The sequence below is a fragment of the Ranitomeya imitator genome, chromosome 2 (genome assembly GCF_032444005.1).
Source record: "Ranitomeya imitator isolate aRanImi1 chromosome 2, aRanImi1.pri, whole genome shotgun sequence".
Classification (NCBI taxonomy): domain Eukaryota; kingdom Metazoa; phylum Chordata; class Amphibia; order Anura; family Dendrobatidae; genus Ranitomeya; species Ranitomeya imitator.
In genome coordinates this window covers 572,678,626-572,694,010 of record NC_091283.1, presented here as the reverse complement: position 1 = coordinate 572,694,010, position 15,385 = coordinate 572,678,626, and the positions used below count along the sequence as shown (strand labels likewise).

The 15,385-nt window shown below is 47.4% G+C and overlaps 1 protein-coding gene across 5 annotated transcripts in view; it reads right to left on the bottom strand.

Annotated features, from left to right (window-relative positions):
- TMEM94 (transmembrane protein 94) overlaps window positions 1–15,385 on the bottom strand; it is a 184,495-nt gene that overhangs the window by 163,150 nt on the left and 5,960 nt on the right. For 4 of the 5 annotated variants that reach the window (XR_011318417.1, XM_069752181.1, XM_069752182.1 and 1 more), the window contains exons 2-3: window positions 10,716–10,809; window positions 10,525–10,638 (exon numbers count right to left, since the gene is read on the bottom strand). Coding sequence is in view for 3 of the 5 variants with exons in the window: in XM_069752181.1 (XP_069608282.1) it covers window positions 10,525–10,638; window positions 10,716–10,739 (138 nt within the window). In the remaining 2 variants the exon portion in view is untranslated. Of the gene's footprint in view, window positions 1–10,524; window positions 10,644–10,715; window positions 10,810–15,385 lie in introns of those variants that run through there. The other variant, XM_069752184.1, reaches the window with a different exon arrangement.

Here is a 15,385-nt window from a genome sequence, read left to right as displayed (position 1 = left end):
GGGTGACAAAGGGGGGGGCACTGCGCATGCGCCCGCCATTTTGGAAGATGGCGGCGCCCAGGGAGAAGACGGACAGACCCCGGCAGAATCGGTAAGTATGATGGGGTGGGGGGGGAGCACGGGGAGGGGGGGGGGTAATCGGAGCATGGGGGGTGGATCGGAGCGCGGGAGGGGTGGAACGGAGCACGGGGGGGGTGGAACGGAGCACGGGGGTGGATCGGAGTGCAGGGGGTGTGATTGGAGCACGGGGGGGGTGATTGGAGCACGGGGGGAGCGGACAAGAGCACGGGGGGAGCGGAGCACAGGACGGAGGGGTGCCGGAGCAGTGTACCGGACAGATCGGGGGGCTGGGGGGGCGATCGGTGGGGTGGGGTGGGGGGCACATTAGTGTTTCCAGCCATGGCCGATGATATTGCAGCATCGGCCATGGCTGGATTGTAATATTTCACCAGTTATAATAGGTGAAATATTACAAATCGCTCTGATTGGCTGTTGAAAGTGAAACTGCCAATCAGAGCGATCGTAGCCACGGGGGGGTGAAGCCACCCCCCCTGGGCTGTTGTACCACTCCCCCTGTCCCTGCAGATCGGGTGAAATGGGAGTTAACCCTTTCACCCGATCTGCAGGGACGCGATCTTTCCATGACGCCACATAGGCGTCATGGGTCGGATTGGCACCGACTTTCATGACGCCTCATGGGTCGGGAAGGGGTTAACCAGAGAGTTCTATTACACAAAAAGGAAGATTTTTGTGTATTCACTGTAAAATCTCTTACTCTTAGCCTCTAATTGGGGGACACAGGACCATGGGTGTTATGCGGCTGTCCACTAGGAGGCGACACTATGCATAATCTGAAAAAGATTAACCGTGGCTCCTCCTCTGCAGTATACACCCCTGGACGGCGTCAGCCTTCTCCAGTTTTGTGCAAAAGCAGTAGGAGGAACGTGACATGAATAACATAACCATGCCTATAAGAAGGCAACTATGTACGAGCTCAAGCAAACAATATGAGAACTCGACAGTAACAACAGCCCGGAAGGGCAACAGGATGGGAAATGTGTCACCCAATTAGAGGCTAAGAGAAAGAGATTTTACGGTGAGCACACCAAAATCTCCTTTACTCTGTCGCCTCATTGGGGGACACAGGAACATGGGACGTCCCAAAGCAGTCCCTGGGTGGGAGGCAATGGACGAATATTGTGCAGACAGGCCGCTACACTTGGGGCACCGCCTCCTGCAGAACACATCTACGCAGGCTCGCGTCCGCTGAGGACTGGGTATGAACCCTGTAGTGTTTAGTAAACGTGTGTAGGCTAGTCCAAGTGGCCGCCTTACACACCTGTTGTGCCGAAGCCTGGTTCCGAATGGCCCAGGAGGCCCTTACCGCCCGTGTAGAGTGTGCCGTAATACCGGCTGGAAAAGGAGAATTCTTAAGGCGGTAGGCGTCTTGTATGGTGGATTTGATCCACCTGGCAAGGGTAGCTTAGGAAACTGGCAGACCCTTGTGGCCGCCTTCCGGGAGAAGGAAAAGAGAATCAGACCTCCGGACGCAGTCCTAGACACATATATACGCAATGCCCTGACAAGGTCAAGCGTATGCAAAGCCTTCTCCACTCTATGAACCGGGACCAGACAAAAGGATGGCAGTGAAATTTCCTCATTGAGGTGGAAGTGGGACACAACCTTCGGAAGGAAGGATGGGACGGTACGGAGAACTACCTTGTCCTGGTGAAAAACAAGGAAGGGCCGTCTGCAGGAGAGTGCTGTCATTTCAGACACCCTGCGTAGTGAGGTGACTGCCACAAGGAAAACCACCTTCTGGGATAGAAGGCGGAGTGGGACCTCCTTAAGGGGTTCGAAGATGGTTCCTGCAATGCTGTCAGGACCAGACTGAGGTCTCACATTTCTAGTGGTCATCTGTAGGGAGCATTTAATATGTATACCTCTAAAATTATGTGTACTTTAAAAACAATTTGGTGCTCATGTTTAAACGTGCACTAGACAAGAAAAATGGCATGATCTCACCCAATTGCTGTCTCTCTTCTTGTTATAGATTCTTGTGCTTATTGAGAGCACGGCATGGGACGGAGACCAATAGACCTTTTCCAATGGGGGGGGAGAAAAAAAAAAAAGATATAGGTAGGTGGGGGGGAAGGGTTTGAAGCTATCTTCCCTGTCGTGCCCCGTGTATAAGACTCCCGCCCTAACAAGGGCAGTCCCCAAGTTTGAGCCTACTTAGTGAAGCCCTTTAGTTAGTATAACCACCCTGGATGATATGTCCTCTTTCTCTTCCCAACGCGTTTCCCTCCCCGTTACGGGGTTTCATCAGGGGAATGAAGTGTCCAGGTTAAATGTCCAGGTTAGTGGAGGTATTCTGCAGTGGCAGACATAACCTCATTCAGCAGCGTCCTCCATGTGAGGATAAGGGACTGCCTTATCCTCACATGGAGGACGCTGCTGAATGAGGTTATGTCTGCCACTGCAGAATACCTCCACTAACCTGGACATTTAACCTGGACACTTTATTCCCCTGATGAACCCCCGTAACGGGGAGGGAAACGCGTTGGGAAGAGAACGATGACATATCATCCAGGGTGGTTATACTAACTAAAGGGCTTCACTAAGTAGGCTCAAACTTGGGGACTGCCCTTGTTAGGGCGGGAATCTTATACACGGGGCACGACAGGGAAGATGGCTTCAAACCCTTCCCCCCCACCTACCTATTTATTTTTTTTTTCCTCCCCCCCATTGGAAAAGGTCTATTGGTCTCCGTCCCATGCCGTGCTCTCAATAAGCACAAGAATCTATAACAAGAAGAGAGACAGCAATTGGGTGAGATCATGCCATTTTTCTTGTCTAGTGCACGTTTAAACATGAGCATCAAATTGTTTTTAAAGTACACATAATTTTAGAGGTATACATATTAAATGTTAAGTTTTAGAGTCTAGTGGCTGGCTATGCTGGGTTGTTAGTTAAAAGTGGTCAGACGTGATTAGGAACGATACGTTCTGGTTCCTTTCTTTTTTCCTGCTGAATTCATCTGTAGGGAGGAACCAATCGGGAAACCCCCTGAAGAAAAGTCCTTTCTTGCGGCTTGGTAGCAATGCGATTTGGAAAAGCACTGAAAGGGCTGACACCTGGCTCTTAAGGGAGCCCAGGGACAACCTGGCCTCCAGACCCGATTGGAGAAAACCAAGTACTTTGGGTAAGGAATAAGGGAGTGGAGTCTGGCCACGAGATTCGCACCAGGTAAAGAAAGCTTTCCAGGTACAGTAATACATCTTGGCAGAGGCTGGCTTCTGTGCCCGGATCATGGTTCCAATGACGTCCGGCGAGAGCCCTGCCTGTATTAGAACCCAGGTCTCAAGGGCCACGCCATCAAATTGAGAGCCCCTGAGTTCTGGTGGTAGAACGGGCCTTGTGATAGACGATCGGGTCGGTCGGGGAGACACCAGGGGGCGTCTACTGTAAGTTGTACGATGTCGGCGTACCATGTACGTCTGGGCCAGTCCGATGCGATTAGGATGGTTGGAACTCCCTCTTGCTTGATCTTCCTCACCACTCTGGATATCAGGGGGAGAGGTGGAAAAATGTACAGAAGCTGGAACTGGGTCTAGTCCTGAACCAGAGCGTCTGCTCCGAGTGACCGCGGATCGTGTGTTCTGGCCATGAAGTTGGAGACCTTGGCATTGAAGTGGGATGTCATTAGGTCCACATCCGGGATCCCCCAGAGATGGCAAATCTGGCGAAAGATTTCGGGATGGAGAGACCACTCTCCCGAGTCTATTCCTTGTTGGCTGAGGAAGTCTGCTTCCCAGTTGTCCACACCTGGAATGTGGACAGTCGAGAGAACCGATCCTGTGTCCTCTGGCCAATGGAGGATATGTGACACATCTCGCATCGCCTGGGTACTGCGGGTCCTCCCTTGGTGATTCACATATGCCACAGCCATGGCATTGTCCGACTGTATTCTGATGTGAGAGGCTGCCAGTAAGTGATGAAAGGCCCTCAATGCCAGGATGGCACGAATTTCCAGGATGTTGATGGGCATAGTCGCTTCCACTGGGGACCACTTGCCCTGTGGTGTAGGTGCACTGCACCCCAACCCGTCAGGCTCGCATCGGTGGTCAGAACCTTCCATTAACCTATGAGAAAGGATTTCCCCTTTGCTAGCAAGGTTGGCTTGAGCCACCAGTGCAGGGACGTCTTGGATGACGATTTTATCCAGAACTCCCTGTCGAGAGAGAAAGGGTTTTTGTCCCAGGACTTGAGGATGACTAGTTGGAGAGGCCTGAGGCGAAACTGGGCAAATGGGACGGCTTCTATCCTGCCGAGGACTCTCATGGCAAACCGGAGAGATCGAGGGGGTCCTTGGGAAGGAGTACTAGACCCCTGGAGGTGTAATTGAGACGCTGAGCTCGCAGTCCTTGAAGGTGGGAGCTTTGATGAGAAGATCGTCCAAGTATGGAACGACTACTATGCCTCTGGAGTGCAGGACGTCCATGGTGGCAGCCATGACTTTGGTAAACACTCTGGGAGCCGTGGCGAGTCTGAACGAGAGAGCCACGAACTGGTAGTGGTCCTGGCCAATTGCGAACCTGAGAAACCTCTGATGGGCAGGAGCAATCAGTATATGCAGGTATGCGTCTTGTATGTCTATGGAGGCGAGATATTCTCCCTTCTCCATGGACGCAATGATGGACCAAAGAGACTGCCATGCGGAAGTGATGGACCCATACATATTTGTCGAGTTGTTTTAGGTCCAATATGGGCCGCACACTGCCTTCTTTCTTGGGGACTACGAATAGATTGGATTAGAACCCTCGGAAGCGCTCGGCCGTGGGGACCGGTACTGTGACTCCTGCTTGAAAAAGCGAGGAGACCGCCTGTCAGAGGGCACGAACCTTGGCCGGTGGTTTTATGGGGACAGAAAGGAAGAATCGGTCCGGTGGGTTGGGTATCTGAAAGACACTAGTTCCCTGACCCACCTGTCTTCTGTAATAGGCAGCCAGACTTGATGAAAGAGCAAAAGTCGGCCGCCTACGGGTGTGGTGTCTTCCGGAGTCCGTGAGTCATAAATTGTATCTTTTCAGATTCACCTCTTGTAGCATACTCTGTACTTTTTTTGTGACCTTCACTTCCTTGCTGTTTGGGGAACCTGTGCTGGGAAATGTTGACCTGGCACGATACGGGTACCATTAGTTTTAGAAGGACTGGGACCCTCACCTTCCTGAGTGCTAAACATTAGGGCCTTGATGACTACCTCCTGGCTTTTGGAATTGTGTTGTTGTACCTAGGAGAGTGACAAGAAAGCTGTTGTCACGGTGTATGGTGGTCAAGATAAGGACATCTCTCTTGTCCTTATACTTGACGATCAGCATGCTGTCACTGCATTGGCTCTACTTTCACCCTTTCTCAGCATTTGCTCAATTAACGTCTTAGGGAGGCCTCGCTGATTTTTGTGCATGGTGCCGATTTCAACTGTACCTCTGACAGAGAAGGTCTTGGAAAGTGGAATGCTGGTGTAAAAGTTATTAATGTAGAGGTGATAACCCTTATCCAGCAGTGTATGCAGCAATTCCAACATTATTTTACCATTCACTCCCAGGACGGGTGGAGGGGGGTGCAATCTGGGGGTCCTTCCCTTTGTAGACTCTAAATCTGTGGGTGTACCCTGAAGTACTCTTGCCCTGCTTGCACAGTTTTATTTCGGACCTGGACCTCTTACTGGACAGGTATTGTTGGAAGTTTAGCCTCCTTATGAAATGAACCAGAGATTCAATTATAGCAATGTTCCTATGGTGGTTGTAGGCCTCAGCAATTTTCTGCTTTAGTGGTCGACTACCGTATATACTGGAGTATAAGTTGAGTTTTTCAGCACATTTATTTGTGCTGAAAACGCCCCCCCCTCGGCTTATACTCGAGTCATTGTCCCAGGAGATAGAGGGGGAGAGACTACGCTGGCAGTGAATATTCATTTTATTGTAATAGTTCGCACAGTGTCAGCCGCAGCTGGCTAATTCCAGCAGCTGCTGGGCGATCATGTATGCCCGCTACTACGCTCCCATAGGCGTGGAGAGTAGTGAATATTCATTCCTTTACTTAGCGGGGACACGTGATCACTCGGGAAGCTACTGATACCGGAACAAGATGCTGCAATGGAGGGCAGAGACAGTAAGTAGGATAGGGTTTTTGTTTTGTTTTTTTTATGCTTTTCGGATAGGAGCCATGCAAACAAGGATAGGGATGAGGAACCATGCATACCAGGATAAGGATGAGGAGCCATGCATACCAGGAAAGGGATGAGGAGCCATGCATACCAGGATAAGTATGAGGAGACATGCATACCAGGATAGGAATGAGAAACCATGCATACCAGGAAAGGGATGGGGAGCCATGCATACCAGTTAGGGGATGAGAAACCATGCATACCAGGATAGGGATGAAGACCCATGCATAACAGGATAGGGATGAAGAGCCATGCATACCAGGATTGGGATGAGAAACCATGCATACCAGGATAGGGATGAGGAGCCATGCATACCAGGATAGGGATGAGAAACCATGCATACCAGGATAGGGATGAGGAGCCATATGCATACCAGGATAAGGATGAGGAGTCATGCATACCAGGATAGGGATGAGAAACCATGCATTCCAGGATAGGAATGAGAGGCGATGCATACCAGGAAAGGGATGAGAGGTGATGCATACCAGGATAGGGATGAGAAACCATGCTTACCAGGATAGGGATGAGGAGCCATGCATACCAGGAAAGGGATGAGAAACCATGCATATCGGGATAGGGATGAGGAGCCATGCATACCAGGATAGGGATGAGGAGTCATGCATACCAGGATAGGGATGAGGAGCCATGCATACCAGGATAGGAATGAGAAACCATGCATTCCAGGATAGGAATGACACAGCCATGCATACCAGGATAGGGAGGAAGGGGCCATGCATACCAGGATAGGGATGAGGGGGCCATGCATACCAGGATAGGGATGAGGGGGCCATGCATACCAGGATAGGGATGAGATAGCCATGCATACAAAGATGGGGATGAAGGAGCCATGCATACAAAGATGGGGATGAAGGAGCCATGCATACAAAGATGGGAATGAGGAGGCCATGCATACCAGGATGGGTATGAGGAGGCCATGCATACCAGGATAGGGATGAGGGGGCCATGCATACCAAGATAGGGATGAGGGGGCTATGCATACCGGGATGGGGATGAGACAGCCATGCATACCAGGATAGGGATGAAGGGGCCATGCATACCAGGATAGGGATGAAGGGGCCATGCATACAAAGATGGGGATGAGGAGGCCATGCATACCAGAATGGGTATGAGGCCATGCATACTAGGGATAGGGATGAGGAGGCCATGCATACCAGGAAGGGGATGGAGGCCATTCATACCAGGACAGGGATGAGGAGCCATGCATACCAGGATAGGGATGAGATAGCCATGCATACAAAGATGGGGATGAAGGAGCCATGCATACAAAGATGGGAATGAGGAGGCCATGCATACAAAGATGGGGATGAGGCCATGCATACCAGGACAGGGATGAGGCCATGCATACCAGGACAGGGATGAGGCCATGCATACCAGGACAGGGATGAGGAGCCATGCATACCAGGATAGGGATGAGATATCAATGTATACAAAGATGGGGATGAAGGGGTCATGCATACAAAGATGGGGATGAGGAGGCCATGCACACCAGAATGGGTATGAGGAGGCCATGCATACTAGGAATAGGGATGAGGAGGCCATGCATACCAGGAAGGGGATGAGAGGACGATGCATACCAGGATGGGATGAGGAGGCCATGCATACCAGGACAGGGATGAGGAGCCATGCATACCAGGATAGGGATGAGATAGCCATGCATACAAAGATGGGGATGAAGGGGCCATGCATACAAAGATGGCAATGAGGAGGCCATGCATACCAGGATGGGTATGAGGAGGCCATGCATACCAGGATAGGGATGAGGAGGCCATGCATACAAAGATGGGGATGAGGAGGCCATGCATACCAGGATGGGTATGAGGCCATACACACCAGGATGGCTATGAAGGGGCCATGCATACAAAGATGGGGATGTGGAGGCCATGCATACCAGGATGGGGATGAGGAGGCCATGCATACCAGGATAGAGATGAGGAGACTATGCATACCCGGCTTATACTCGAGTTAATACGTTTTCCCAGTTTTTGTGGCAAACTTAGGTGCCTCGGCTTATAATCGAGTTGGCTTATACTCGAGTATATACGGTACTGGCTGAATTTTGTATAGACGATCAAAGTTAGGATCGTCTCAGGGAGGACACTGCGCAATATCACTATAATGCAAAAATGTGGGGATCGCTTCAAATCGTGCCCTTGTCATGGCCATACAGAATACCGGGGTACTGTAGAGTATATCAGTACTCCAATATTGCCAAAGCTCAGGTTTTCTGACTATGCCCATATGTAGCACAATGCCCCAAAATGTCAATCTCTGCTGCATTTACAGGGGTACATCTGGCGTATGACGACGTGGGATTTTGAGTGAAAAATTGATAGGCAAATTTGTCTGGACCACCATAAGATTTATTATTTCCTCACTGAAAAAGAATTTGAAAAAGTAAATTTCAGTGAGGCCAGTGGTGTTAAATTGGATTCCTGAGCTGCCGATGAACTCCGGAACTCTTAGGCTCATCATTTTCTGGGGGGTGGAGTCCACATGGCATTGATTACTGAAGGGGCAGCCTGGGTCCTAGGGCTCCTTGCTGGGGTCCCTCCTCACTAGATGAGGAGCAAGAGGAGAAGTAAGAAATAGAAGAATGTGGGATCTTCCTCACTGCCATTTTTATTTTGCTCTTCAAAACAGTGGTAATGTGTGTGTGTAAGTGGTGCTTTTCCACGTGTATTGCGTGGGGCTTGTGTAAAGGGTACTATTAATTATATAACACAGAAAAAAGTAAAAAGGACATATTTAGAAGAAACACTAAGCAGAAAAAAAATGAAAAGAAACATCAGTAGATGTAAAAGAACAAAGTCTGTATAACAAAAATTTACAATGACATTCACTACACTAATGCCCTACCCATAAAGTTACATGCTATTGTTTTTTATTGCAAAAGAAAAACGGAGGTCACTAACACTGCGATGTACGCTTCCCTAATGCACTAGCTAAGAAATTACCCAACAATATATATTTTTTTCTTTTTTGCAAAAGGAAACCGCTACCTCCCTATAAAGCTACTTCTTTACAGGAATGAAGACACATAATCAAAAAAAAGTGATTTGCAAAGTTTCATAACATTCCATGGTGGACAAAATTATAGGAAAATAAAAGAAAAATATATTAACTCTTTAAAGCCGGGTGCCCACATTCCGGAAGTAGCAGCGCTTTGGACGCAGCACATGTTGTAATTTCTCTTGCGGAGACTCACGTCAGGAAATCAGGAAGGATGCACCGCATGTCAGTCTCCGTGGGTGACCATGAGCATCTGTGGATGCATAGTGATCCCATCCACTATGCTGTAACATCTGGCTGCTGAGCGTTTGACGTTGCGCAAGTATGCAGTGTCCAACCCGCAGCAACTCCAGACCGTGGGCACATACCCTAATGGGTTAAGAATTAGGCCACCTGTTTTCACCAATAACTTTTATATTTTTCAGTCTACATGGTTATGTGCTGTTTATTTATTTTGCTTAATCACAGCTGACATGTCGAAGCTTTGAGGTGGGCTCATCGCAAGAGCCCACCTCAAAGCGGGGGGATACTGCCAGCTGACGTACTATCCCGTCACCTGGCAGAAAGGGGTTAAAGGCTTAGTAAAGTACGCAGCAACCTATCTATGGCTGCGCACTCCAACATAGGGGGATTTATCACACACAGGGATCACCCTTCTTAATGAATTAAGACCTTAACAGGTCTAAACGCGTTGGTCGCATCATGTACCCCATTATTTGCTGTACCACTATGAAACAAGGATTTTAATAGATTTGTCTAAATAAATTGAAGAACTTATATCCAAGTTTCATGCTGGGGATTTACTTCCTTCCTTTTTTATCTGGATTAAAGGAATAATTATTCAAAGTTTGAAAATGTATAATTTTTTACATTTTTCTCAAATATCTGATATTTTTTGTAAATAAACACAAAACATATTGACCTAAACTTACCATTATCATAAATTATAATGTGCCACGAAAAAACAATCTCAAAATCACTGGGATTTGTTGAAGCGCTCCAGAGTTATTACCACATAAAGGGACACTGGTAACAAAATTGATTGATTACAAGTTCTGACACGAAAGGAATTAGTATGCATATTCTATCCAAATGGATCAGTACAAGTAACAAAAAGAAAAGGCTCAACCACAGATGTTATCTGAGACATCAATAAGGTCTACGTGTATTATTCTGTATGGTAAACCTTTAAAGATGCAGTCTAAAAATAAGATGGAAGCTATTTTAAATGTTTTCCTTGTGCACAGCACTCCATGTAACCTCACCCTCCAAAACACTGTCCTTTTCTGCTGATGATTCTTCAGTGCAGATGACAGTTGCTCCTGTAAGCGTGACAGAGCCTGGCGTGTGGAGAGTCCCAGATCTGGATGAAGACCATCCTGGAAACAAGCAGAACATATCTATTAAACACCCAGGCTCAAACAAACAGAGAAATGAATGACACACACTTATCTACCTGGATCTTCTCACTTGGATCCATAGGGCATATCCTTTGAAGGCAGTCATGTAAAGGCTTCTCGGCTCCAACCTCCGCCACCGTTCCTAAATATCTAAAATATAACCGTTAGAGTCCAAGCATGGATAGATCGCAGCAAAGAAATTCTCTACTTTTATTTAACTGTGATTTCCAATTACATAACAAAACAAGTATACAAATGCCTCGGCATAATCCGGGATTTGCTGATGCTAAGCAACAAAGAATAATGAGAAGCTATTAGCTTCCCGAGACTGTCAGCCTTCAGGGACAAAAGTACACTATCACATAGCTACGCTTCTCCCCAGAGGATGTTAGATGACATCCAAACTGATGGTGACGGCTGGAGACAAGAAGTAGCTCATCAGTTAAAGAAGTAAAGCTAAACACTCAACAGCAAAGTGAAAGGAGGATACAAAAGAATAAAAAGGGATGTAAACGCAAACATGGGGCATCAGTGGTGTGGATGCTGATATGGTGAGCACCTACAATATTTAGATATGGACGGAAATGATGTGCAACAGAGCAGAAAGTGACAATATACGGTACATCATTACAGCCAGTGTGGGACTGGGCTGCCAAGAGCCCACTAGTAACCACTCCAGGGCCCCACTTTTCAGCTAAATGCAAATGTGACATTATCCTCAATCACAACAACGAACTTGGTAGATTATTAAATGAATAATATGTTGCTTTTGTCTGCACATGGTGATTCATATAAGAGGGTGGTGGCCCACTCTTGTACAGGGCCCACCAGAGGATTCTCCTGTTCTCCAGGGGGGCCAGTCCAGCCAATGACCTCATCAGTGCATCCACCAGAATCCCATTTTCCACCGCTTCAGATGTAAGCTCTGAAGGAGCCACTGACATAATGGGAACCTGGCCTAAGACTGCCTTTTCTAAATTATGCTTTCCAACCATTTACAAAGATAAGAAAATCTGGGCCCTATTGTACAATTAACAAGTCTGAAGACTCTAAACTAGAAAATTCATCATTGGCTAAAGATGCAGAATGTTTTCATCCTTAGAACTTCCATTGATTTTGAGATTGGGGGTCCTATGTGCACAAGTCTGCAGAGAGAATGTTCTCATGGGAAGGATAGTCTGCAGCACATCACAAAAGCAGCAAAGTGGGTAGGATTTTAACAAATCTCATTTGCACTCTGAGGGACAAAACAAAACTCTGTGCGAAAGTTTACTACATGCGATGCAGAATTAAAATATCTATGTGTAATTTCACTTGGGATTTCACATACAAAAGGTAAAAATGCCCTCACAATCCATGACAAAATTTGCATGTAAAACAAAAGTCATCCTATGTGAACATACCGATAAGGTGGCAGCAAATGCACCGCCGCTTTCTCAGAATTGATGGCGTATGCTATTGATTTGCTTTTATGGCAGTGTCGGGAAAACAAAATGTGCGCAGAAGAGCTTTAAAGCCTGCTGTAGATGCGAGCAGTGTGGATTACGGCTGTTTGTACACAGCCATAATATGGATTCACTGTACTGTACTTACTGTTGGTTCTAGGGCGAATGTCTCTGTATACAAGGAACCAAGCTGATCCATTCTTTATAGACTGTCTGGGGCTAGTTTCACACACCCGACATTCAGGGTCTGAGTGTAGACCAATCTGTACAGACCGACATTGTCTCCTGGCCTGAACCCCAAGTCATAGGGGCCTTGCAGGGAGCGGTTACAGTCACCTCTTACTACACACTGAGCGCGCTGTGATCACTCACCTGCACCCTGACCAACAGCTAGTCAGATCTACAGTATGTGTGTGCAGAGCAAGCTGTCAATCAATGTGCCAGAGAATGTACAGATCACTCACTAGAACCGCGGCTGCAAAAAAAAAATAAAACTTCATTTTCTCCCTGTAGCCGCTGGTTCAGTATTCCGACTATAAGGGATTTAAATACTATTTACCTGAAGATTACCCCCTAAATCTGCAGGTAAATAGCGTCACTGATTCCCTTTAAAGCCGGGTTCAGAAGAGCATTTGCAAAATAGTTCAGAAAAAAAACAAGATAATTTTTTTCATCTGTTTGAAATCAGATTTTTCATAATTTAGTAAGAAATAAAAAGCCAAATGCACAGTTTTGATAATTGCAGTGGATCTAAGGCTACTTTCACACTAGCGTTGTTTGCTGTAAGTCGCAATGCGTCGTTTTGGAGAAAAAACGCATCCTGCAAATGTGCCCGCAGGATGCGTTTTTTTCTCCAAAGACTTGCATTAGCGACGCATTGCGACGTCTGGCCACAAGTCGCGTCCGTCGTGCGACGGATGCATAGTGTTTCGGCGGACCCTCGGCACAAAAACACATTATATGTAACTTTTTTTGTGCGTCGAGTCCGCCATTTTCGACCGCGCATGCGTGGCCGAAACTCCGCCCCTTCCTCCCCAGAACTCACAATGGGCAGCGGATGCGTTGTAAAACTGCATCCGCTGACCACGTTGTGCTACATTAACACACTGTCCGTCGGTACGTCGTGCCAATGGTTTCCGACGGCCCGTACCGACGGACTAGTGTGAAAGTAGCCTAACAGGATGGCATCAGTTTGTTTTTTATACACCCATTGAATATCATGGGCAAGTTCATTAAAAAAAACGGATCACAGTAGTGCACGCTTGTCAAGAATATGATGTATTTGATTCTCTAGTATCACGCACACTGAGCTCTGCTACGTCCATTAGGTCTGGGTACAGACACACGCTGTGGGCTTTTGACCCCCCGCCCCTTCCTCCCAGATGCTTCTCCCTGCTGACAATACAGCTGTAATGTGAAACTCCAGTGTGTGACTTTGTTCCTCCTCCCTCAAGAATGTGGGTGTTAACAGAAAACCAGTTCTTTTGTTGCCAGCCATGTGCGTTCAGTTGTGTATGAGTTATTCAAGAGGGAATAATTCGACCCCAGGTAGGGAGATAGGTGTGAAAGTTACATTTTTGGAATGTGCATTAATAGACCTACACACCAGTGCGTTTCCGAATATGCCATACCATCGGTATCCGAGAAATGGATTACTGCATAACCGAGGCACATAGGCAAGTTGTGTTTGAATTTAAATGAACGCCACTTTGGTGCTGAGAAAAATGGTAATTGTGCTGTCCTTCTACAGGCTTTCAGCCCGAGATATGAAAATGAATAAGATGTTGGTTGCTTAGAAAAGAGGAGTGCTTTCATAACTCAGCCCCACTCAGTGATGTCACAGCCGGGGGGGGGGGTATAAAATAGTGGGAGCTCGTTTTGCTCATTTTGCTGGTCTTTGCCCAGGGAGCCAACTAAGAGATGCTCTGTGATGCATTTTGATGTCAGCCCTCCCCCAAGCCACATGGTCAGCCATGATATAAGACAAATGCAAGTTTATTTTCACTTTTATTCCCTTTTATTTTGTAATTGTCTGTCCATATTATAATTGTCTCATTTTGGTAATATCTTTTTATATTTTTTGTAGACACTGCCTAATCTTTTTGGAGTAAAAGTTATAATATTTACTAGTCTTGTCCTTCTTGCTCTAAAACGTACCTCCAGCGTCCTCTGAAGTAAATTGCACTACTGATTGGGTTGGCTCCTGACTATTAGTCATAGGAATAGGAGCTGGTGGCGGCAGCAGACCGCACAGAGCTTGTTGGGTAACGCTGGCAGTGACGGAACAGGCTTTATAAGTCTATTGCTCGACTGCGGCTAGGCATAATTATATCGCCCTCGCTGCAGTGTGTGCCCAATAGCCAGTACATAGCAGTTCCCTGACTGACCTGAGGGAAAGGGGGGCGCCAGAGAGCTGCAAGTTCCAAATCAAAACTGGGAAGTGGGATGTAAATAAATCCGTGAGGAAAGAACTGGGGCAACCAAACACCCCCGGTTCATGACATATTGGTGGCAGCGGTGGGATAATCAAAAATATCCCCCCGTGATTCCTAACATATTGGTGGCAGAGCGGTGGGATAATAGAGCATTAGCGATCTGGTTTGAACAATCATTCCTCTCACTAAAAACTTGCACGGATCTTGCGAGAACGGTGCGCAAAAAGTTTTGGAGAACGAACTCAGTGTTTAATAGTCCTGAGACAATTAGTGTGGATAAGCGATTACCCCCTCCCTTTCTCTTTGTTTTCCTATCCTATCTTTTATTTGGCAATGATGGCCACAAAAGGAGAGGATTGGTACACCAAGAAGAATAAGGACACTTGTTGGAATATGCAGATATCGTTCTGCCTTCTGGACCCTCCTCAGTCACAGGGGTGACTGAACCAGAGATGGACCCAGAGCAGGTCCCAGAGGGTCCCCGTGGGAAAGCGACAATGACGTCACTTATGGCTGCCTCCAGCCAGGAGTTCCAGGCTGCTCTGTACTCAGATGCGAGCCTGGAGAATTTGAGACACCTTGCCGGGAAGCCCACCTCCATGACTGATAAGGAGCGGGTGTGCTGGGAACGAGAGAGGTTATACCGGGAGACAGTCCCCGATCAATCCCAAAAGGAGTGGTTGAGGAAAAGACAGCTGGTCGTCCCATACCAATCCAGGGGTGAGTTATTGCGGATTGCACATGAGATCCCATACGCTGGACACTTGGGGATCAGCAAAACTAAGGCCCGGATGTCTCAACACTTCTATTGGACTGAGATAGGGACAAATGTGACAAACTACTGCC